At 37.7% G+C, this 25,218-nt stretch overlaps 1 protein-coding gene across 5 annotated transcripts in view; it reads right to left on the bottom strand.

The window, feature by feature from the left end:
- Positions 1 to 25,218, bottom strand: part of DNAH8 (dynein axonemal heavy chain 8) — a 334,161-nt gene that overhangs the window by 248,303 nt on the left and 60,640 nt on the right. For all 5 annotated transcript variants that reach the window (XM_045498070.1, XM_045498067.1, XM_045498069.1 and 2 more), the window contains exons 14-22: positions 21,962 to 22,159; positions 15,558 to 15,634; positions 14,144 to 14,243; positions 13,414 to 13,533; positions 11,693 to 11,828; positions 8,116 to 8,303; positions 5,617 to 5,697; positions 5,092 to 5,208; positions 3,932 to 4,051 (exon numbers count right to left, since the gene is read on the bottom strand). In XM_045498070.1, the coding sequence (XP_045354026.1) occupies positions 3,932 to 4,051; positions 5,092 to 5,208; positions 5,617 to 5,697; positions 8,116 to 8,303; positions 11,693 to 11,828; positions 13,414 to 13,533; positions 14,144 to 14,243; positions 15,558 to 15,634; positions 21,962 to 22,159 (1,137 nt within the window). The remainder of the gene's footprint in view (positions 1 to 3,931; positions 4,052 to 5,091; positions 5,209 to 5,616; positions 5,698 to 8,115; positions 8,304 to 11,692; positions 11,829 to 13,413; positions 13,534 to 14,143; positions 14,244 to 15,557; positions 15,635 to 21,961; positions 22,160 to 25,218) is intronic.

Genomic DNA, 25,218 nt, shown 5'->3' with positions numbered 1-25,218 from the left:
TTTCTCTTTCTATGCATATAAAAATTCTTGGTTCATGTTTTCAAAGTAAATTCAATCTGGTAAGTGTGAATATTTCCCCACTGAGCAGTTGACTGTGTCACAACAATTATAGGTACATACCAATAGAAGATGATTATCATTATAAGTGGAACAAAAAGAAGGACATCCATATAGGTATTCCCTGCCCCTTTTAATTGTGTTTGTTTATAAGTAGGGCCTGGTATGAAGTACATACATATAGTGAGATTCTAGGTTGAGCGAGAAGAAAATGGCAGGCAGGAAATTACCCCTAACCCCTGGGGCAGGAAACAGGAGACTTCTTTGGAAATTTTCAGTTGCTGAGAAAAGATCATTACGGAATCTGAAGGGCTCTCCCTCATAGAATAATATGGAATCCAGTAAAAAGAGCAGATGGGGGAGAGTCTTGGATTTATAATTTTGCAGCTGACCTGGACAGTAATCAACTCAGGTTGAAACAGGGATTCAGAGGTCTCTGAGAGGAAGTCTCTTGGGAGAAAAATGGGACTCTGAAATAATAGCGTATTTGAAGGAAAATGTGAAAAGAAAGGCAATTAGAACCCCTAGGGAAAACAAAAAGTTGTATAAGAAAAGATGTATTGTATGTACAGTACTTGATTCTGCATTGGCTGATATTTACACAGGCATAATAAAGTGTTGCTACTTACCATCGCTGTTTAACTAAAAATAATTTTATAACTATATTGAGAAGACAAGAGAGGAGTGATAGAGGATAGGGTCAAAAAGCTAAATGCTCACTTATTGAAGCGGGAAGAAAATAATGTGCAAATTTGCTAACTCAAGAAATAGCACCCCAAGTATATTACTTAGAGATGTAGAAATAATACTATAAGGAATGACTAAAAGTTTAAAATGAGTGCCTTTCATAGGACCCAGATTGTGATCTCCATGTACCATTTTCCACTGGTAACATGGAAAGGCATGAGGGCTAACTAGAGAAATGGGTGATCCCAGATCTGGGGCAGGAAATGTGCAAGATGAGCGTAAGGTACCCTCTAGTTCCAGAAAGCAAGGAAGCTTTCAAAAACTACTGGAGTCATATTAAAAATATAGAAGCCAGCCTGAAGGATTCCACTGAAAAAAGATGGAAAAACTTAACATCAAAAAGACACACAAATGACCAAGAGACACATGAAAAGATGCTCAACATCACTGATCATCAGGGAAGTACAAATCAAAACCACCATGAGATATCACCTCACACCTGTCAGGATAGCTAAAATCAAAAACACAAGAAACAAGTGTTGGTGAGAACATGGAGACAAAGGAACCCTCTTGCACCACTGGTGAAAATCCAAACAGTGGTGCAGCCACTGTGGAAAACAATATGGAAGTTCCTCAAAAAGTTAAAAATAGATCCAGTAATCACACTACTGGGTATTTACACAAAAAATACAAGAACAGTAATCTAAAGGGATACATGCATCCTATGCTTATTGCAGCATTATTTATAATAGCCAAATCATGGAAGCAACACAGGTACCCATCAATAGATAAATGGGTAAAGAAGATGTGGTATATATAAACAATGGAATATTACCCTCCATAAAAAAAGAATGAGATCTTGCCATTTACAACAACACGGATGGAAACAAAACAAATGATCAAATGAACAAATAGAACAAAACAGAAACAGACTCATAAATATAGAAAGCAAACTGGTGCTTTTGTTTTCTGGAGAGATGAGCAAAATAGGTGACGGGAGTTATAACCACCAGTTATAAATCAGTCACAGAGATGTAAAGTATAGCATAATAGTCAATGATATTGTAATAATGTATGGTGACAGATGGTGACTGTGCTTATTATGGTGAGCACAGAGTAATGTATAGAATTGTCAAATCACTGTGTTGTACACCTGAAACATTAACATAACATTGTATGTCAACTATACTTCAATAATTAAAAAAGAGAGACAGACACCTAATCATATTTTCTTCCTGAGAAACAGTGTATTGTGCCAGCGCCATTTAAATAATCCATCGTTTTCCCCACTGAACTAAAAATACTATCTTTGACACGTATTAATTTTTATTGTGATTTTTTTTCTCCTAGATTCTTTATTTTGTCCCTCTAAATTATGTTTTTTTCTGTTAATGCCATATTAATTTGATTACAATGGGTTTCTGTATTTTCATTTTTTATTACCTATTCTTCATTATTAATTAATTTAAAATAATATAATTTAATACAATTTATGAAAAGAATTGTATAGGAATTCTGACTGGAAGTGTATTAAATTTATATAGTAATTTGTAAAAAAAAAAAATGACAGATTTTTTTACAGGAGATTAAATACAAAATCCAGCTAAATATTCTTTATAAGAGAAAACCTAAAATAGGAGAACCCAGAAAGGTTGAAAAAAAACAGAATAGAAAAAGATATATCTGGAAAATAATAACCGAACAAAGCCAGTGTAGCTACATTAATGTCAAACACAATAAACTTCAAGGATAAAAAGCTTAACAATGATGGAACGAATAGCCAGGAAGACACAATCATTTTAAATTTGCATGCTCCAAGAACAGGATGTAAAAATGGATCATTTAGTGTTGTCTCTGTTACAGCCAAGGTCCCAGTGCTGGGAACAAATGATTTTAAGGTCCTACATATTATGAAGAAGTGAATTCTTAAATGGTAGCAGGGGAGGCAACCATTAGCCCTTTGCCCATCTTGAGATTATAGAAAGGAAGCTTAATCATCGGTAGAGATCAGGTAGAAATAAGTGTAGCGTCCTTCAAAAGAACTACTCAGAGAACTTGACCCATGTCCTCTAGAATTTGGGGATGAAGGGGCTGACTCATGTCTAATTAGTCCTGAGGCAAGAGGCCAGCTGGCTTATCCAAACGCCTAAAGGCATGAAGAGGTGTCCTGGAAAGAAGAAGCTGAATTTCCATAGCAACAGGGTCAAAGGGCCCTGTATCCCATAGGCAGGATTGGAGCCCATGAGACAGAGGCACCCTTGGTTGTCTTGAAAAGGACACTAGCAAGGTGACCCCAACCAGCAGAGTAAGTGTAGCAGAAGCACATGGCAGGCAAGAAATAAAAGAGTCCAGTTCAAGATGTAAAGTGAGTACTTCTAGGAGAGATTGTGTTATGTGTGCTATGTGTTATGTGCCAGACCGTTAGGGTTCCTATTTTTGTAATTTTGAGCCAATGGAGAATAAATAGATACTCAAATAATTTCAGTATAATGTGATGCTGAGGTTAGGTTTTGTCCTATGGAGACTAGATGCCACTGCTGGTTGAAGGATTTAAGATCACGAGTTTCACAATCAAATTTGGTGGCAATGTGAAGAATGGATATGATGGAGCCAGATATAGAGAAGAGAGACCAGTCAGATCATAACACCAAGCACTAAACTCAAAATGAGCCTTAAGGGCCTGACCTAAGAAAGGGGTAGTAAGTATGGAGAAGAAGAAGCAATTAATTCAAGCAAACTTGGGAGTAAAAGGCAAAAACTGGCCTGAAGACAATTGGCCTGAATCCTGAAGACTGACTGGAGGTAGGAAATGGGAGTGTGAAAAGGACTCCAAATAACTCCCAGATTTCTGTGAGTGGCTTAAAGGGCAAGGATGTGGTAGTTAAAACCAAGAGGTAGTCGATATTGTCCTGGGAGTAAACACAGAGGAGGAAGAGCAGTAAACCACTGACGGAAGGAACCCCAGGAAACCCCAGCATGAGGTTGAGGATATAGTAAGATCCTATCTAGGGTGTGGCCATGGACTTGAGTTGTTGAAGCCTTGTAAGTCTTTGAATCTGAGGATTTCCAAAAAAAGCAAGATGTCTATATACTACTAACAGAGATTTCCACGTTTAGATTATAAATTCACATTTTAGGTATATGAGCCAGTATTTCTATGATTAAAATATAATACATAAATGCATACCTCATTGAGTGTCAACATATCTTCTACTTTGGTGGCACCACTTTCAGGCAGGGAAATTAACACAGTTTTGGCTATCTCCTTTAGAACTGTATCAATATGCATTTCACACAAGTCGCTGATCTACCAAGAAGAAAAAACATGGAGAGGAAAACTCTTCTTTCATCCAAGATGTACTTGAGTTATAAAATAATTTAGAGGGCTGTATCTCGAAACTTGGGGCCTGAGCCAAGATAATTTGGTGGAAATTGTAGGAGTACATTTACAAAGAAAGCTTGACGTGGAACTAAAGTTTTATAGAGCAGCAACATATGTCATAATCTGATATACGTTATCTCTTTTAATCCTTATTCTGGCCCATGACTCATTACTATCCAAGTTTTACAGCTAAAGAAACAAAGGCTCAGATAAGCAAAGTAACCTGGGAAGGAACGCAAAAGGCAGATCATTGTACCTAGATTTATCTGACTCTCAAGCCTCTAAGTTTTGTCTATTGACCCTGCTGTCATGAGAGAAAAGCACATCTAAGAAGGTATGCATGTTCTATGTAGAAAAGATGTCAGAAATCAATAGACAGTCTCCATTAGGTGAATGCCTCATCTAACTAACATTAGATGTATTAATACTTAAGCACTCCGTTTTGCCATTTTCCACAGTCTACAATTATTCCATTTTCTAAACTACACTGTGGAGTTGAACTACCATTTTAACATATTGAAGGCAAGTAATTCAGAGACAAAAACAAGGCAACTCTGCATGAAAAGGCCCCAAAGCAGTTAGAGAAACATAAAGCATTATTTTTTTTTAACTCAATAGATGTCCTTTTAGTTAAGAGTCACATCCTTTAAATAGCTTTCATACATAAGCAAACTATTATTTATAGCCTGAGTATTAATGTATATAGTTAAAAAAAATGTATTTATCGGGGCGCCTGGGTGGCGCAGTCGGTTAAGCGTCCGACTTCAACCAGGTCACGATCTCGCGGTCCGTGAGTTCGAGCCCCGCGTCGGGCTCTGGGCTGATGGCTCAGAGCCTGGAGCCTGTTTCCGATTCTGTGTCTCCCTCTTTCTCTGCCCCTCCCCCGTTCATGCTCTGTCTCTCTCTGTCCCAAAAATAAATAAACGTTGAAAAAAAAAATTTAAAAAAAAATGTATTTATCATACTTTCTTTAAAAGTTGATTGAACATATCCAAAACCGAGTCAGCTTCTTGAAAGAAGCTCTCTAGTGTTAAAGATGACCATGTTAATATTGTGAGCCCTTGTCTCAACACAGATTCCACCTAGAAAAAGAAAAGAAAAAAAACATAGCGGCTTCCATGATTAACAACAACATTTGCATTTACTTAAAATGGCTTTCTTTTTATTACCTGGAAATATTATAGGTTATATTTCCTTAATTTTATTTCTCTCCATTATACTTGGTAAAGGTGACTTTGTTTTTTAATCACCTTTGGCTGTCCATGAAGAATCATGGATTCTTAGAAAGTGCTCATTATTTAGATTTAGTTGTTTTTCAAAGGCAACAAAACTTGTTGACAAGAAATCATTCTATAGGAGAAATAGAGCTATAATGTTGAACTAGAAAGATAGTGGATCTAGGCAAGAATAGATAAAATCCATAATCTGTGGAACGGGAATCTAATTTTAAACACCAGGGAAATCAATATAAAACCTTCGGCATTACCAACCTTTTTCATTCTCGGGGTCATCAGATTGACAAACACTGAAGGCACTTCCTGACATAACTCATCATAATACTGCAGAAGACCCTGTTGAAAGTCAAAATGGTGTGTTTTACTTTAATTTATTTTAAAGCAAGTCATATTTTGATTCACACCAGGAAGGTGTCATTATACCTGTTTCCTCATGGTCCTGCCAAGATTAAGGCTGTTCACCTAAATTTATATTAATTTACCATACTTTTTCCTCACCTGTAAATTACCTTAGCATCTCCTTTAAACAGCAAGTCAGTGGAGCTTTCTAGAGTTGTATTTTTCATATTTACTATTTAATTACCTTTCTCTATTTATGCTATTTTAAATAGCATGGATAATTATCTTTTCAAGATGTCTCTCATTATAAGTTTTTCCCCGTTCTGGAACACATGAAAGCATACTTATTATTGATGTCACACTTGTTTTCTTGAATCAAAATAAATGTATGCACAATCAGAATTAATAGGCTTATATATTTTCTTTTAGATATTTTTTAGAGATGAACCGTAATGATCAATTTTTGGCCATTTCATAATTTATTGCAGGGTGTGATGGGAAATAAGGACTCCAATTAATCCTTCCCCAAATTAATAATATTAAGCTGTTTCAATGTTTACTTAATAGTCTCAAAGTTATCAACTCCTTTCCACCTTTTATATTCCCAGTATTCTGTTTTCACATCAGTATTTTAATACTATCAAGAAGAAACAAGGGAATATAACATGGTATGCTAACTATATTGAAATTTAAAATAAAATAAAATAAAATAAAGGAAAAGAATAAAGAGCCCAGAAATAAATCCCTGACATGTGGCCAATTAATTTACAAAGAAGCAAGAATATACAAAGGAGCCAAAAATATACAGTGAGGAAAGGACAGTCTCCTCAATAAATAGTATTGGGAAAACTAGACTGTCACATGCAAAAGAATGAAACCGGACACCTATCTTAAACACATACACACAAATCAACTCAAAATGGATTAAAGCCTTAAATTTTAGACCTGAAACGGTAAAACTCTAAAAAAGAAAACATGGGGTAAGCTCCCTGACAGCTGTGTTGGCAGTGATTTTTGGATTTAACCAAAAGCATAAGCAACAAAGGCAAAAATAAACATGTGGCACTCCATCGAAGTAAAAAGCTTCTGCACAGCAAAGAAAACCATCAACAAAATGAAAAGGCAGCCTATGGCAACAAAAACAACAACAACAACAAAAATGAGAAAAACTAACAATCCAGTTAAAACACATGCAAAGGAACTGAATAGACATTTTTCTAAAGAAGAGACACAAAAGGACAATAGGTACATGAAAAGGTAGTCAATTATCACTAACCATCTGGGAAATGCAAATCAAAACCACGGTGAAATGGTACCTCACGCCTATTAGAATGGTTATTCTTAAAACAAACGAACAAACAAACAAACACCCAAGAGATAACAAGTGTTGGCCAGGATATGGAGAAAAGGGAACACTTGTGCACTGTTGGTGTACTATGAAAAAAAGTCTAGAGTTTCCTCAAAAATTTTTAAGATAAAAATACCATATGATATAGCAATTCCCACATCAGGGTCTCAAAGAGATATCTGGACTCCCATGTTATTTACAATAGCCAAGATATGGGAACATCCATCAATAAATGGATGTGTAAAGAAAATATGGTATATATATGCAATGGACTATTACTCAGCCTTGAGAAAGAAAGACATCCTGCCATTTGGAACAACATGGATGGGCCTTGAAGGCATTATACTAAATGAAATAAGGCAGACAAAGAAAGACAAATACTGTATGATGCCACTTACATGTGGAATCTAAAAAAGCTGAACTTGTAAAAACGGCAGAAAAGTGATTGCCAGGGGCTGGGGGTGGTGAGGGAATACGAAGAGTTTGGTAAAAGGTAGCAACCGTTTAGCTAAAGATGAATAAGGACTGAGGTTCTGATGATTAACATCGTGGCTATAATTGATAACGCTATAGCATATAATCAAATTTTACGAAGAGAGTAGAACTTAAACATCCTCACCAAAAAAAGAAACAAATATACATAATATATATGCACACGCACACACACACACACATATATATATATGAGGTATATATATATATATGAGGTATATATATAAATGAGGTATGTATATATATATATATGAGGTATATATATATGAAGCATATATATATATATGAGGTGCGTATATATATACATATATATATATGAGGTAATGAATGTGTTAATTAGATGACAGGAATACTTTCACAATGTATATGTATATCAAATCATCATGATGCACACTTTAAATATCTTACAATTTTATTTGTCAACTGCACCTCAATAAAACTGAAGAAAAATGAACAATCAACGTAGTAACAAATTTCCCCTCAATATCACATTAGCACAACTCCAGTGATGTATTTTTCTTTTACCAAAACAAAAAACTCCCTCAAAAAGAATTTAAAAATATAATCTATCTTACCTGCAAATGCAACTTATCTGCTTTCAATTTATTCTCCAGTTTTAGCAATCTCTTTGCTTCTTCTGGTACATCCAGCTTCATTTTTATCATGCACTTAGTTTCCCGAACAACTTCCAAAATTTTGGGATCAAAATTAACCAGCAACTTCCCCGTCTCTGGGTGTCGCACAAAAAGTGTGGCTTGTAAAGCTACAAATAAATGATTATTGGCATTAGTTTTTTTTTGATTTCTTTTCTGCTTCCAGCCATGTTTACATGCCTGTCTTCCCACTGGGTACTGACTTCTTAATAGAACAATAGTTTTGGATATCCTAGGTGCTAAGGCATAGCATGTGACATGTGGTCAGTGCTCAAAACTCAGATAAATGAATGCAGAGTGTCTGCAAAGCCATACAATCAGATCCAGAGAGATAAAAATGGACGAAGAACATATAGTCTTCGTGCTATGAACTGCAATTCTTTTGTGAGTGGATCTAAGAAAGCTATAATGCAATGTAGTTTATTTTAATGGATTGTGATTTAACCCCTGTGAGAGAAATGGAAGGAGTACACGCTACAAAATATGACACACCTCATATAATGAACTCTTTCTCACAACCCCAAACTGCTTCTTTAAAGAGGCTTATCTGAACTAAGCCTCCATCTTGAATTTCTGGTAACTAAGTTCAGTATCAATAATTAATGTTTATTAAACACCATGACATTGTAAACTTCTAGGTTGTAGAGGAAGACTTTTTTAGGCTACGCCGAAACTACTACCTGAATATCATTCATATACATAGGAATTTTCAGGCATGCTTTTTATTATGAATTGAAATAAATAACCCCGGTCAGTGGTGAGTAGCCATAGCTTATTTGTTATCCTAACATGAATTATTTCTAGAGGCATAATAATAACACACTTCTAGACGAGTATGTGCTAGCTTAAATTACACCTTATATTAACAAACACTACTACCATGAGAATTCCCTATGTATCTTCCAAGCCTCACACTGCTTCATAGAATGTGGCTGCATTGAATTTCTAGTAAAATAAAATAGTCTGTATAGCCCTTTGAAGTTAGTTGACTTTTATTCATCAATTAGTCTTGAGATGGTTCTTAATGCTGCTGGTTGCATGAGGATTTCAACTAAAAATTTTATTTAATTCGTTTGGAATCTTTTTTAAATTGGGCCAGAAATCATTGATCCTCCCAAGTAAATTCCAAAATAACCTTGGAACGTTCATCTAATGAAATCTATCTTCCTTAAGTCTGTACTGAGCTTTCTTGAAAGGACAAAATGGTCATCGAGACTGCTAAGAATAATGACAGCCAGGAAGTCAGCTCCAGAACTGAGTGGCATTTCATTAAACTTTATAGAGCCACCATCTAAAAGAGGCCAACACCAGATCCCCAATTATTATTCTGAGTTCCTATATTGTTAAATATAGCCACATCAATACAACAAGAAGCTTTGCAGAACAATTTATTTCCACTTCACAATTTATTTCCATTTCATAGGAAAAGGCAGATTTAAATCCCAGCTTTGCCATTTCCTAGCTGTGTGATAATCTTGTGCAAGGGGCTTAATCTCCCAGTACCTCAGTTTCCCCTTCTATAAAATGAGGATAATTATAGTTCCTCACAGGGTCGCGATGAGGCTTAAAAGGAAGCTGCATATGTAAAGTGCTTTGACAAAGCCTGGCACGTGGTAAGAACTATATAAAAGTGTCAGCTATCACTGTTATTTAAAGGTTACAAGGATGAAACAGACATAGAGAGTATCCTTCGAATGTGTAGGGGAGATAAGACAGATCCACAAAGCAGTTAAGTGTCATGAGAAAGAACAGCAGATAAAGCACATAGAGGACTCTGGAGTAGGAAGACGTTAGTTTCTGCTGGGGGAACAAGGAGCTTTATGGAACTGGTAAGTGGTGAACTTGTTTTTGAGCATGTGCCAATAAGAGGAAAAACCACCCGGAAAAAGAAAAGTAGAAAAGTGTATGGTATTATACAAGCAAAATAGAACACGCTCCATTCTTCAGTTAACAATTCTCTTCTGCCCTTTTCCAGAATGTGAATTTTAAGTTTCTCTTAAGGCTCCTTTGAGAGTGTTGCTCTTAGCTGCCTCTCATTAGGATCCATAGGGTCCTACTGTACTCATTACCCAGAAACAGTTGGCCTGATACGAGTGGCTTATTAAAAGCTAAACTGAGGGGCCAGGTGGGGAAGACAGCCTGCAGAGTTGGGGCCCCGTCCTCCAGGACATAGGCATAAATGAATCAATAGCTTGTAATGGTGATGTGTCTTCAATAGCTAAAATATATGGGTCAGGAACCAAGAGGCAGGAAAAGAGCAGCCCCTCGTACCATCACTCCCAGGGACCCAACTGCAGGATTTGTGCTTCCTGTGCCTGCAATTCTGTATACCCTGCTGGGGTGGAGATCCTGGCATGGAAGGAGAGACCTTTCTATCAGGGACTACAGTCAGGGTTCCATCAAGGTTATGGGTAAAGCTGAAGGCTAAGATGGGACAAAGCAGGAACCTGGACCGCCCGACAATTGAGCCCACACAGTAACAACACCCCAGATCATGCCCGTATGGACGGATGATGGCTTGAAATCAGCCCTCCTCTGCTTCACAGTGAATTCTGCCCAATGCCTTGGCACCTCTCAGAGGTACCTAGACATAGCCCTAATACTGTGAATCTACTGGAGCTCAAAGTGAAGTAAAATTCCGTTATAGAAAAAGAAAGGAAGGAAGTGAGGGAGGAAAAAAGGAGGGAGGGAAGGAGAAGGAAGGAGAGGGAAGGAAGGAAGGAAGGAAGGAAGGAAGGGAAAGAGGGAGGGAGGGGGGAGGGAGGGAAGGAAGGAAGGGAGGGAGGAAGGGAGGGAGGGAGGGAAAGAGGGAGGGAGGGGGGAGGGAGGGAAGAAAGGAAGGAAGGAAGGGAGGGAGGGAGGGAAAGAGGGAGGGAGGGGGGAGGGAGGGAAGGAAGGAAGGGAGGGAGGAAGGGAGGGAGGGAGGGAAAGAGGGAGGGAGGGGGGAGGGAGGGAAGAAAGGAAGGAAGGAAGGGAGGGAGGGAGGGAAAGAGGGAGGGAGGGGGGAGGGAAGGAGGGAGGGAAGGAAGGGAAAGAGGGAGGGAGGGGGAGGGAAGGAAGGAAGGGAAAGAGGGAGGGAAGGAAGGAAGGAAGGAAGGAAGGAAGACCGGCAAAGTGAAATTCTTTCTCCCCTGATTGGGACTGAGATTTGAATCTACAACATGATAAAATTGAAGATGAAAACTTCCCTAAATCTATGGAGAACTATCTATGAAGAATCTCGATATTTACTTTTAAATACTGTTTCTTAGTGTGAAGTCACAATCTAAGTATATCAACTTTAAGGTGATGGCAACTGCTGCTTATAACATCAGAATATTATTTAGTAACTGTAAAGAAACAATTGTATTTTAAAAAGATATAATTGTATCATTCCCAAAGCTAAATATGACCATCATAATGTTGCATTAAAGGGATGTAAAAATTCTCCAGAACCATGAATTCATTCAAAATCACCTAACACCCCCTCCTTAGTGTCACTGCATAGTCTTATACACACCATACTGTAACTGCGAGATCTCTCTGACCCAGGCTGTGTGATAGACCACCTCGAATTCCACCAGAACATAGGAAATTTTGTTATACTGACGAATGACAGCTTTACCTTCTGCACTTGACAAAATTTCTGAGTTCTTCTGTTTTTTTAAGGGGAAAAAAAGATTTACAATTAAAAGATTGTTGGTTGTTTTTGTATCCAAATCATAAAGCTGTTGGTACTTAAAATGTCATCAAATAATTAATTATGTTAGCAACTTAGATTTTGCTTCAGAGTAAAATAGAGGTGAGGAAAGCCATACAAACTAAAGATGGAAGTAGAGAAACATTACCAGCAGAAAGGGAAAACTAGAAAAGGAAATAAAGGATTTAAGAAGAAAGAGAGGTCTATCTAGCCTTACAGCTAGCCAGGCTGAGAGCCTCTGCTTTCAATTCTCTATTCCCTTCCCAATTTTCTGGACAAGATACAATGGAGTGATTTTCCTTGAGCTGTGAATATTAGGGAAAATCCCCAAATTCCACACCAAAAAAAAAAAAAAAAAAAAAAAGTAACTGTATATCAAAGAACAAAAACCAAATTTCTTTACATAAAAACTGAAAGCCTTATTTTTTGACTCACAGATGTCAAAAACACAGCAATCTCACTGCAGAGTCAATCAGCAATGGAGTCCCTGTTCCTGGCCTCTTCTCTAAGGCCAGTGTTTTAATATTTTTACAAATAGTGAGAACAGTAAAATAAATGATAGCAGTCAAACAGCAACAATAAAAATTTAATACCCAAGAATGCTTAAATATTAAAATTACTGCAAGACTATTTTTGGTAGTTATTTCCTTCTGTATTTAGGCATAAGATGCCACCCGAAGCAAGCCAACTCTGCGTTGTTACTCTGTCTCTTTACAAAAACAAACCAAACCACACAAAAAACAAAGACAAGACAAACTGGCAATTTCAAAATGACAACATGGCCTAAGAGTATCCTGGGATTTTTCAGAAATCTAATAATCTTAAGGACACAGAGAATGCATATACTCCATTATACTTTGCTCTAGATCTCAATTCTTTATTCAGGAATAGTGTCTCTGGGGCACCTGGGTGGCTCAGTCGGTTAAGCATCTGACTTCCGCTCAGGTCATGATCTCGCGGTTCGTGGGTTTGAGTCCCCACATCAGGCTCTGTACTGACACTTCAGAGCCTGGAGCCTGCTTCGAAATCGTGTGCCTCTCTCTCTCTCTCTCTCTCTGCTCCTCCCCCACTCACGCTCTGTGTGTGTGTGTGTGTCTCTCTCTCTCTCTCAAAAATAAATAAATATTAAAAAAAAATTTTAAAAAGGAATATACTAAGACGGTCTTCACTTCCACTTATATATGTCAGTGACATATCTGTCCGCACAGAGAAGTAAGCTTCAGGATTATGCTTGTACTTTTATTATTTTCAAAACAATGACTCTTTAAAAGCTTTGATAAAGTATCTTTTATTACTAAAAGCCATAAAGTTATAAGATTCTCCCCCTTAGAGATTAACTGCAATTAAGTGAGCTTATCTACTAAACAAGAAGGAATTGGCTTGGTCACCCTCAGGCATATTTATAAACTAAATTTTTTTTGCCAGTGAAAGAATTAGTTAGCTCTCACGACTTTATTGGACACAAACGTTATCGGATAAAATATACATCTTCTATTAAAACTACTGTAATCCTCACACTATAAATGGAATTACTGGCTTACGAAGAAATAGTTGATGGGCTCACTTATCCGGCGATAGAGCTGCCTCACCCAAAGTATTTTGCCTGCTATAGGGGGCATGTTGCGAGCAAGAGGCGGGTCATCTTTTTGAGAATGATAAAGCTGGAATTAAAGATACGGTATTGATGTTTAAAATTCAATACAATGGAAAAGGCAAAAGATATTCAATACATTTGCACTCACATGTTTTATGTATAGGAGCTAGTCAATAAATATGTAAATGCACTTTAGAGATCATCTGTGGCTCAGAAACTACGATGTTTCCAATATATGACATTTAATTCTCTCTAAACCCTTATTTCCCATTACATGTATATTTTTTTCTGTATTTTATCCCAAATTTTAAGGAGATATTCAAATAAGGGAGCATTAAGCTACATTATATCTGTCACAATATTCTCCAGAGCCCCTATTTCTCTACACAGAAATATTAACTTAAATGGGCTTTCCAACACACACATAAATGCTGTTACAAAAACAAACAAACAAACAAACAAACCCTGTTCTTAAGAGCATAGGGATGTAAATCTGGCTGTCCAGTGACATACACTGTCAACACCTTCCCACATTTGGGGGGGGCACATCAGAGGTACTTAGCAGTGAAAGGGTCATTTTGAAAAGCTTGGCACCAGATAATAAGGGCAATACTTTCAGAATACTTTTTTTTTTTTTTGTACTAAAGTACCACTCTGTTTATAAACATGACCCTTGCCTTCTTTGTAGCTTCAAGTTCAGCCACGTAATACTGAAGAATATGCTCGATGGTATGGTTTATTTCTAACTGAAGACAGGGGATGTTCAGCTTCTGGAATCTGAAAGTGAGTGAGGGTGAATAATTAAAAAGTCAATGAGAAACATACTTAAGAATTGCTGCCATCCTAAAAATCCATTCATTCACTCATTTGACAAATACTCATGCCAGACCTCATGCACTGTCCTGGGATGCGGTGAGAAACAAGACAGGTGTGGAGCCAGCCCTCTTGGAGCCTCCAGTTATCTTATGGAAAATGTAGACTTAGCCAAGAGCCATGTTTTAAAAAAAATCATTTAAATTACAAGGGGACCAGGAATGCATATATCAAGGGAACTCAGCCAAGTCTGGGGAGGCAAAAAAGACTTCCTTAGAAAAGGACATTTAAACTGAAAATGAAAAGATGGGGGGCAAGGGTTGACTTAGCAAAGATGGAGGGGAACACACTGAGCATCCCTCTGACAACAGTAATGCTCACATAATTCCAAATAGCCATAATCAAAACAACAATCTGTCTGCCAAATATCATTTCCACCTTCAGACTAAGTGATGCACAAGAAATACTAGGATAATAACATCCTGATAAGAAAGTGAATTAACACCAGTGTACTATGCGTAAAAAGAAAGACAGACACACAGAAAGAGACAGAGACAGAGAAATCAAAAGAAAATGGTGCTGCCATCTGTCTGTACAGTATTACCATTTGTCAAACTCATTTTCTGTCTGTTTTGACTCTTTCACTGGTCTCATGAGGTAAAGTCTCACTGGTATGATCCAACATTAGAGAGACGTGGAGCTATATAGCAAAGCTGGGCCCAAACCAGATGCACTGGCTCTCAGGGGAGCATTCCCGAAGGATCCCTAACATGAGCCATGAGCCCTCCCTGAACCCAAAGGAAATGGCATCCAGTCCAGGCTGCCCTGCCCTTTAGGAGAGCACCATTGTCAGGAATAGAGGAAAAGGAAGCAGCAGGAGCACTCCGGAGGAAAAATGAGAACTTTGAGGATCTGCTACCCTTTGATAATTTCACTTCTAGAAATCCTTGCAGTACGCAGAATTAAATATTATTTGTTCCCTTTCCAATAACATCTATGAAATCAACTTCAGATATATTACCCAGCTGGAGGAAAAATCATGTGAAATGATTTCATTTTCTTATTGGAAGACTTTCTGCTTCAAAAAATGCAATGAGAAATATCTTACTATATTTCAAATTTTTACCAATCTATTTAATGGCAATTTAAAGATTAATGTTTATAAGTCTTAAAAGTTTACGGAGGAGAGATTTCCCAAAAATATCTTATTTGAAACTGTATTTTCAAATACAAAGTTATCCCACCTAGAAACTATACTGCTTAATGCACTATAAATACCTTTGAAGAAGCTGAAGGGCCTGCTGAGAAGACAAGATTTTTCCAAAAGTACTGTTCATAAATGCCTGTATTTGTATCTAAAAGAAAATATTAATATTCAATTGATTTGGGGCATTAGGGAGAGATTCTTTTTGTTTAGCAACAATTAATGATTTTCCTATAGAATCAAAATTGCCTTAAACATCCCTACCATCTAAGCATCTAGAATTGCACTGTCCAGTATGGTGGCCACATGTGGCTCCTGAGCACTTGAAATGTCACTACTTGGAAGTGAGATGTGCTCTGAGAGTAAAATACACACTAGATTTTAAAGACTTAACACGCCTACACACAAAAAATATATAAAATATCTCAATGGTTTTTATCTTAAATTTTTTTTTATTTTATCATTTTTGAGAGAGAGAACAAAAGCGAGGGAATGGTAGAGAGAGAGGGGGATGGAAGATCCAAAGTGGGCTCTGTGCTGACAGCAGTGAGCCCAATATGGGGCCAGAACTCATGAACCATGAGATCATGTCCTAAGTCGAAGTCAGACACTCAACTGACTGAGTCGCCCAGGTTCCCCCCAAAGATTTTTACCTTGGTGACATGTTAAAATGGTAATATTTTGAATTCTGTTGGGTTGGGAAAAGTGTATTATCAAAATTAATTTCACTTGCTTCTTTTAACTATTATTCATATGGCTACTAGAAAAATTAAAATTACATATGAGGTTTGTTTGCATTTTCTGCTTATTATTTATGGGATATGACTGACCTAGAGATTTATAAGAGTGAATGTCCCTTACTAAGCATATTTCTTGGGACATTTAAATTTCTAAGCATTTTGGCAGAGCAATGTAATGACATATAGACCCACAGGGTCAACAAGTGTCATTTTCCAACACTACTGTTCTAAGAATCCTCTTGGTGACATTAAGGAAGAACAAGAAGAAGAAAGTACTTTTCCAAGACTCCCACCATCCCTAGCAATGAACTCCAAACTCCTGGTACTCAACTGATGGAACTGAAGTATCCTTTGCAAACTACTCTCACTTATAAATTGTTATGGTCTACCAATATAGGCTATGTTTATTAATCAAAATTTGGGAAAGGAAGAAAATTTTAACATTGAAACCTATTTGAAAATATTAAAAATTAAAATTTTTTCAATGTTTATTTTTTTGAGAGGGAGAAAGAGAGAGAGAGACAAAGTGTGAGCAGGGGATGGGCAGAGAGAGAGGGAGACACAGAATCCCAAGCAGGCTCTAGGCTCTGAGCTGTCAGCACAGAGTCTGATGCGGGGCTCGAACCCACGAACTATGAGATCATGACCTGAGCCAAAGTCAGACATTCAACCAACTGAGCCACCCAGGTGCCCCCAAAATATTAAAAATTTAAGATGGCCTCTAAGTTTACTGAAAGCTAAAATTTGTATCTAAGACTACAGGAAAGCTTTTATAATATATAGTCTTTATTAATAAATCATATAAATATAAGATATACCAAAGGTAGTCCTAAGAGGGGAATCTAGTCTAGCAACACAGGTCTACCTCAAGAAGCAAGAAAAATCTCAAATACACAACCTAACCTTGCAGTGAAAGGAGCTAGATAAAGAAGAACAAATAAAACCCAAACCCAGAAAAAGGAAGGAAATAATATAGATTAATTAGAGCAGAAATAAATAATACAGAATCTAAAAAACAATCAAAGAGATCAATGAAACCAGGAGCTGGTTCTTTGAAAAGGTCAACAAAATTGATAAACCTCTAGCAAGACTAATTACAAAAGAGAGAGAGAAGATCCAAATAACAAAAATTACTAATGAAAGAGGAGAAATAACAACCAACACCACAGAAATATAAACAACTGTAACAGAATATTATGAAAACCTATATGCCAACAAATTGGACAAATTAGAAGAAATGGATAAGTTCCTAGAAACATATAATCTACCAAAACTAAAGCAGGAAGAAAAAGAACATATGAACAGACCAATTACCAGCAATGAAATTCAATCAGTAATCAAAAATCTCCCAACAAAGAAATGCCCAGGATCAGATGGCTTCACAGATGAATTCTACCAAACACTTAAAGAAGGGTTAATACAATTTGACAATAAATTTCACATTAAAAAAATAATAAATAAATAAATAAATAAATAAATAAATAAATAAATATAATAAAGAAGGGTTAATACCCATTCTTCCCAAACTTTTCCAAAAAATACAAAAGGAAGAAAAACTTCCAATGACTCTAAGAGGCCAGTATCACCCTGATACCAAAACTAGATAAAGACACCACACACACAAAAAAGAGAGAACTACAGGCCAAATCCCTCGTGAATATAGATGCAAAATCCTCAACAAAATATCAGCAAACTGAATCCAATGCTATATTTAAAAAATCATTCACCACAATCAAGTGGGATCAAATTCACGGATGCAAATTTGGTTTAATATTTGCAAAACAATAGACGTGATACAACACATCAATAAGAAAAAGGATAAAAACTATGTGACATTCCAATAGATGCAGAAAAAGCATTTGACAAAGTACTACATCCATTTACGGTAAGAAACCCTCTGCAAAGTAGGCCTAGAGGGAACATATCTCAACATAATTAAGGCCTTATATGAAAAACACACAGACAACATCATACTCAATGGTGAAAAACTGACAGCTTTACCCCTAAGGTCAGGAACAAGTCCACTCTCACCGCTTTAATTCAACACAGAATTGAAAGTCCTAGCCACAGCAATCAGACAACATAAAGAAATAAAAGGCATTCAAATTGGTAAGGAAGAAGTAAAATTGTCACTATTTGCAGATGACATGATACTATATATAGAAAACTCTAAAAACTCCACACACACACACACACACACACACACACACACACACACAAATACTAGAACCAGGGGCGCCTGGGTGGCTCAGTGGGTTAAGCGTCCGACTTCAACTCAGGTCACGATCTCGCGGTCCGCGAGTTCGAGCCCCGCATCAGGCTCTGTGCTGACGGCTCAGAGCCTGGAGCCTGCTTCGGATTCTGTGTCTCCCTCTCTCTCTCTGCCCCTCCCCCATTCATGCTCTGTCTCTCTCTGTCTCAAAAATAAAAATAAAACGTTAAAAAATTAAAAAAAATACTAGAACTGATAAATAAATTCAGTAAAGTTGCAAGATACAAAATCAAGGCACAGAAATCTGTTGCATTCCTGTATACCAATAATGAAGCAGCAGACAGTGAAATTAAGAAAACAATCCCATTTATAATTGTACCAAAACCAATAAAATATCTAGGAATAAATTTAATCAAAGAAGTGAAAGACCTGTACTCTGAAAATTATAAAACACTGATGAAAGAAATTGAAGACTATGCAAAGAAATGGAAAGACATTCCATGCTCATGAATTAGAAGAAATATTGTTAAAATGTCTATACTACCCAAAGCAATCTCCAAATTTAATTCAATCCCTATCAAAAGACCAAGAGCATTTTTCACAGAGCTAGAACAAACAACCTTTAAGTTTGTATGGAACCACAAAAACAAAAACAAAAACAAAAACAAAAACAAAAACCTGAATAGGCAAAGCAATCTTAAAAAAGAAAAAACTGGAGGTATCACAATTCCAGATTTCAAGTTATATTACAAAGAGGGAGTAATGAAAACATATGGTACTGGCATAAAAATAGACACATAGAACAATGGAATAGAACAGAAAACCCAGAAATAAACCCACAAGTATAAGGTCAATTAATCTTTGACAAAGGGAGAATGAATATACAATGTGAAAATGACAGTCTCTTCAACAAATGGTGTTGGGAAAACTGGACAGCAGGATGTAGGGTGAAACTGGGCCACTTTCTTTCACCATACACAAAAATACACTCAAAATGGATTAAAGACCTAAATGTGAGACCTGAAACCATAAAAATCCTTGAAGAAAGTACAGGCAATAATCTCTCTGACATTGGCTGTAGTAATATTTTTCTACATATGTCTCCTGAGGCAAGGGAAATAAAAACAAAAGTAAACTATTGGGACTACGTCAAACTAAAAAACTTCTGCCCAGCGAAGGAAACAATCAACAAAACTAAAAGGTAATCCACTGAATAGGAGAAGATACTTGCAAAATGACACATCCAATAAAAGGTTAGTATCCATAATATATGAAGAACTGATCCAAAAACAAATAATCCAGTTAAAAAATGGGCAGAGGTCATGAACATTTCTCCAAAGAAAACATCTAGATGGCCAACAGATACATGAAAAGATGCTCAACATCACACATCATCAGGAAAATGCAAATCAAAATCACAATGAGCTATTACCTCACACCTGTCAGAATGGCTAAAATCAAAAACACAAGAAATAACAAGTGCTGGCCAGGATGTGGAGAAAGGAGAAGTATCTTGCACTGTTGCTGAATGCAAATTGGTATAGCCATTGTAGAAAATTCATGAAGGTTCCTTAAAAAATTAAAAATACTACTACCCTATGATCCAGTAATCACACTACTAAGTATTTACCCCCCAAAATACAAAAGCTCTAATCCAAAAAGATACATTCACCCCTATCTTTATGACAACATTATTTACAATAGCCAAACTATGAAAGCAGCCCTAGTGTCCATCAATAGGTGAATGGATAAAGAAGATGTGGTATATACACAATGAAACATTATTTGGCCATAAAAAAGAGTGAAATCTTGCCATTTGCAACAACATGAATGGAGTTAGAGAATATGATTCTGAGCAAAATAAGTCAGTCAGAGAAAGACAAACACCCATATGATTCCACTCATATGTGGAATTTAATAAACATAACAAATGAGTAAAGGAAAAAAAAACAGAGAGACAAACCAAGAAACAGACTCTTAACTATAGCGAACAAACTGATGGTTACCATAGGGGAGGTGGGTGAGAGGATGGGGGAAATAGATGATGGGGATTAAAGAGTACGCTTATCATACATGAAAAATAATAATCTCTCTGACATTGGTTGTAGTAATATTTTCCTAGATATGTCTCCTGAGGCAAGGGAAATAAACAAAAGTAAACTATTGGGACTACATCAAACTAAAAAGTTTCTGCCCAGCGAAGGAAACAATCAACAAAACTAAAAGGCTAAATAAACTAAATAAACTAATAAAACTAAAAATAAATAAATCATAAAAATAAGCAATAATTTTTTTCAAAACCCACAAATTCCCATTGCTATAAAGATGCAACTCCTAAAGCATTTTGGGAGCAAACTCCACCCTGCCCAACTAGACAAACAGTATAAACAATAACTAAAATATATCTTAAATATCAAACAGTCTAACTTTCAAAAACTGAAAGGCAATCTATGCCAAAAAGAAAGGGTGTTGTTAGAATTTTAGGGTCATTCTTATTTATATTGCCCAGATTACCTTAATATAGTTTTTAAAGAATCTTTAAGGGGCGCCTGGGTGGCGCAGTCGGTTAAGCGTCCGACTTCAGCCAGGTCACGATCTCGCGGTCAGTGAGTTCGAGCCCCGCGTCAGGCTCTGGGCTGATGGCTCAGAGCCTGGAGCCTGTTTCCGATTCTGTGTCTCCCTCTCTCTCTGCCCCTCCCCCGTTCATACTCTGTCTCTCTCTGTCCCAAAAATAAATAAACGTTGAAAAAAAAAAAAAAATAAAGAATCTTTAAAAAATAAATGAGGAAAATATATATAATTTTTTTCACCATCATGGCAAGAATTTTAGGTTCAGGAAGTGGACAGAGTATATTCTTGTCCCTCTCTGTATCTCCAGGACATTCTACAGCAAGAAGAAACCATTCCCTGGGGCTAAGCCTAGGTTTACAGTACTTTTATGATAAGAGAGTAACTGAGGTCATGTAAGCCCAAAAGGTGGGAGAGAAATATGTTGTGGTCCCACCAGACATATTTTTTTAAGTACCCTTCATCCTTCTGCTACCCCATAAGCTATGACAAACAGGATGAGGTCTTTTTTAGAGCTGTGCTCTAAGCTGAAGACAGAATGTGGCCATAAAGTGCAAGGCCAAGTCTGGGAGGGCAATCAATCTTCCTAATCTGTCCTCAAATCTTTTCACATTTAAAACAAACAATAAGGATGACACATCTTCTCTTAGACGGGAAAATCGACATGGGCTCCTCGGCATAACAATAATGGTAACAATGGAATACAAATTCTGATGCAAACTAGACATGAACCCCAGCTACAATAGCCTTTTGAGCTTCTGTTATTCATTGATATCTTTCACTGAATATGCTCATTTCTCATTTATTTTGAGGAAAATATTTTGTGGACTGGTTAAAAATTATTCACACTGGCAAATAGTTTTGATCAATTACACAAGAGTAACATATAGTAGATATGTAATTTCCAGTACTATTACATTTCAGCTTTACTAAAGTAAAAGTACATATAATTACTTACCTCTAAACCATTGATTTTTGTCATGAACTCTGAGAAATCTGTATCAAATTCTGTCCTTCTTGGATCCAGAATGTCATACTGTTTTTTCTTAACGCCTTGATATATACTTTTGAATTTTATTGCCATAATATCTATTCCCTCTATGGTGGAATTACTCAAGGCTGAATATGTCTGCACAATCGTTATCATTTCTGTAATCTTAAAAAGAGAAGCGTTATTTCAGAAATGGGGTATTAGCACCCTTCCCTAGAATAAGCTCTTAATAAATCATTGATTTAAGAAACAAACCAAGGGGTGACTGGCCAGCTCAGTTGGGGAGAATGAAACTCTGGATCTCCAGGTTGTGAGTTTGAGCCCCATGTTGGGTGTAGAGATTACTTAAAAATGAAATCTCTTAAAAAATAAATAAAAATTTAAAAATAAAAAAAAGCCCAATAAACAGGCCCTAGAATCATTTACCTAAAACCAGCCAGAGGAGATAAACTAGAAGACAAATCTCTGTCACCAATCATTACTACCCTTAGACTATTTCTATCATGTCTAGAGAGAGTTTACTACCTTTCTCAGATTTTGATCACTTTGCCTTTCAAGAGGGGGAAGAAAAGAATTTGAGTAAAAGCTCTTACAGATGTCTGAATAATTTTGTCTTTTTGCTCTTGAGAATTTTCTGAAAATCATTTTGCTTGGATCACTAGATTAAAAAGCTTTACCATTCTGGAGTGCTTGGGTGACTTGGTCAGTTGAGCATCTGACTTTGCCTCAGGTCATAATCTCATGGTTCGTGGGTGTGAGCCCCATGTCGGGCTCTGTGCTGACAGCTCGGAGCCTGGAGCCTGCTTCAGATTCTGTGCCTCCCTCTCTCTCTGCCCAACCCCACCCCTCCACCCCCTCCTGCCCCTTCCCCGGGTGCTTGTGCCCTCTCTGTCTCTCTCTCTCTCAAAAATAAATAAACATTTAAAATTTTTTTAATTAATTAATTAATTAATTAAATAAAATCCTTTACCATTCTTCTTGGCCCTCACCACAATTCTGAAATGTCAGACTAGCAGAAATCCACATCTGTTTTCCCTTTCACCTGCATTCAAGCAACAGAAGTCCCCAGAAGCCTAAAGACAACTGCAGTCAGTTCTGACCCCTGAAGAGCCTTGGGAAACCCTCAAAATGAACTTTACTGCACAAATGGCTGCCTCCATCTCGATGTACCAACACCACCACTTAGCCAAAACAAAACAACAACAACAACAAACAACAGTCCTTCACATCTACAGGCTACTCAGTTATTTAACCTTCATCAATGATTCCCCACTTTGATTCCTGCTTTGGAGAATAATGCTCAAAGCTCTCCAGGGCAGACCCATCGGTCCAAGGCCAAACAAAATGAATCTGTTTTCAGGGAATTCCTCCAGATACTACACACACCATGAAGACAACAGTACTGGTCCTCCTACCGAGCCAGCAGAATTCACATAAATTCCCTCCACCTGGCAACCCAGATGACCATTTTCAGAGCAACTGTACCTCTTACACCACTATTTCTGTGCACTTCCAAAACCACTGTCATCCTAGAAGCCAGCCGAAACCTGGAGGAAATACGAGCCCCCTGTAATTTGCAACACACTGTATATGCTCTATGTAAAGATGAGAAATACCTGGCTCTCCAACACATACAGTCCACGTGCCTTAACAAACAAAAACAAACTTTAAAAAACAGACCAAAGAACTCAAACGACCCACTTGCTGTGTTCTTCTAGGCTGCTGAGACTGCCTACTATCCCTTACCGTGACACCTGGTCCCAAGGGCCAGAGACTAGGATGGAATTCCTGTCACTAACACATCCTCCATTTTGTCCATGGGTGGATGAGGGGCCAAAAGCAGAGACAGCAGTCAGTCCCATGCTTGGCCTTTCCAACTTAGCCAGTGTGTCTCCTACCCCCAACACCACATAGCAGCAATGTGAAAGCCAGTCATGGTGATCAGCCATGACCATACCCCTGCTTGTTTGTCCTCCTCTTGGCTTTTTCACCAACTCACTCTTTATCAGCTTTTGACCCCTCAGTATTGACATCCAACTTGTGATCCCTTCTCTGCTCACCAACCTTGGCATCTTTCCCAGTTCTCAACTTGCTATGATTGCCTCATCTCAATGTCCCCCTACCTTACCTACTGGCTCCAGTTCCTTAAATCTACCCCCAGAAACACCAGCTTCCCATCCCATCTCTTCTCTCCCACAAATGTTCAGGGTGAGAAGCAAACAAAACTAAAGACAGGGCTCTGGGAAACATCAACATTCACCAAAATTTACATGGCAGGAAGAGGAAAAGGAAGCAAAGGATACTACACTTCCTTAGTTCTGGCTCCTTAGGACAGACTAACACTAATGCCCCATCAAGTCTCCATCTACCAAAAGAAGGTGCAACCTAGTGACACACTAGAACTTTCCTCACTTGTTCCTTAAACGTTTCTGCCCAAGTCTGAGGTCTCAGTTCTCCAACCCCAACCTCAGTCCTGTCTGTCCTGTGACTTTGGTACTTGTTCATCCTGACATCTGAATCTCAGCTTTCCCTAATAGGCTCTGATTTAGCTTGCCTTTCTGACTTCCCTCTTCTACTATTTTAGAGTTCAGAGAGGTAGCCCAACAGTGGTTGCTACTGTGCCCCACTCATCAGGGGAAGCCCATCCAGGCAGCTCAGTAACCAATCACCTCTGGAAAAACATGCAAAACCCTGCCACACTTCAGGGTAAGTTTTATAGCCCCAGCTTTGCAAATCTGGATACCAATATCCACCAGTTACACATGGGAGCAATGCCAATCATCTAAGGCATTCTTAGTACAGGGGTATTGGGATAACCTAGCAATCGGGATGCACTTTAGGTGAGGTCTCTGGGCATGGGGGGTGGGGGGGCGGGTGGCATTAGCTCTGGTGCTGAGCCCTTGTGGCATGAAATTGTGTCCTTAAGATTAGAGGCACAGCTTCTCTAGAGGTAGAGTAGGGTAAGGAGCTAGTGCAGCTGGCCATTACCGCCCACTCCCTTCAGCATCAGGAATATTTGGGCTGCTACTTCATGAATGGATGCCCATTAAGCCCAGCATTAGACCTGCCACCAAAGATCTTTACTGCTAATAGGCTAATCATTAAGGTCTAGCCCTGAAACTCTACCAAGTATAGAATTATACCCAAGTTGACAGGGGTCCTAGCTCCTAGAAAAACTAAGGGTAAAGAAATCTCTATTGTTCACAAAACATCTTCATATAATA

This window comes from Leopardus geoffroyi, chromosome B2, assembly GCF_018350155.1.
Source record: "Leopardus geoffroyi isolate Oge1 chromosome B2, O.geoffroyi_Oge1_pat1.0, whole genome shotgun sequence".
Lineage (NCBI taxonomy): Eukaryota > Metazoa > Chordata > Mammalia > Carnivora > Felidae > Leopardus > Leopardus geoffroyi.
Note: the sequence above shows the minus strand (reverse complement) of the source record. Positions and strands in the feature narration are given on the sequence as shown.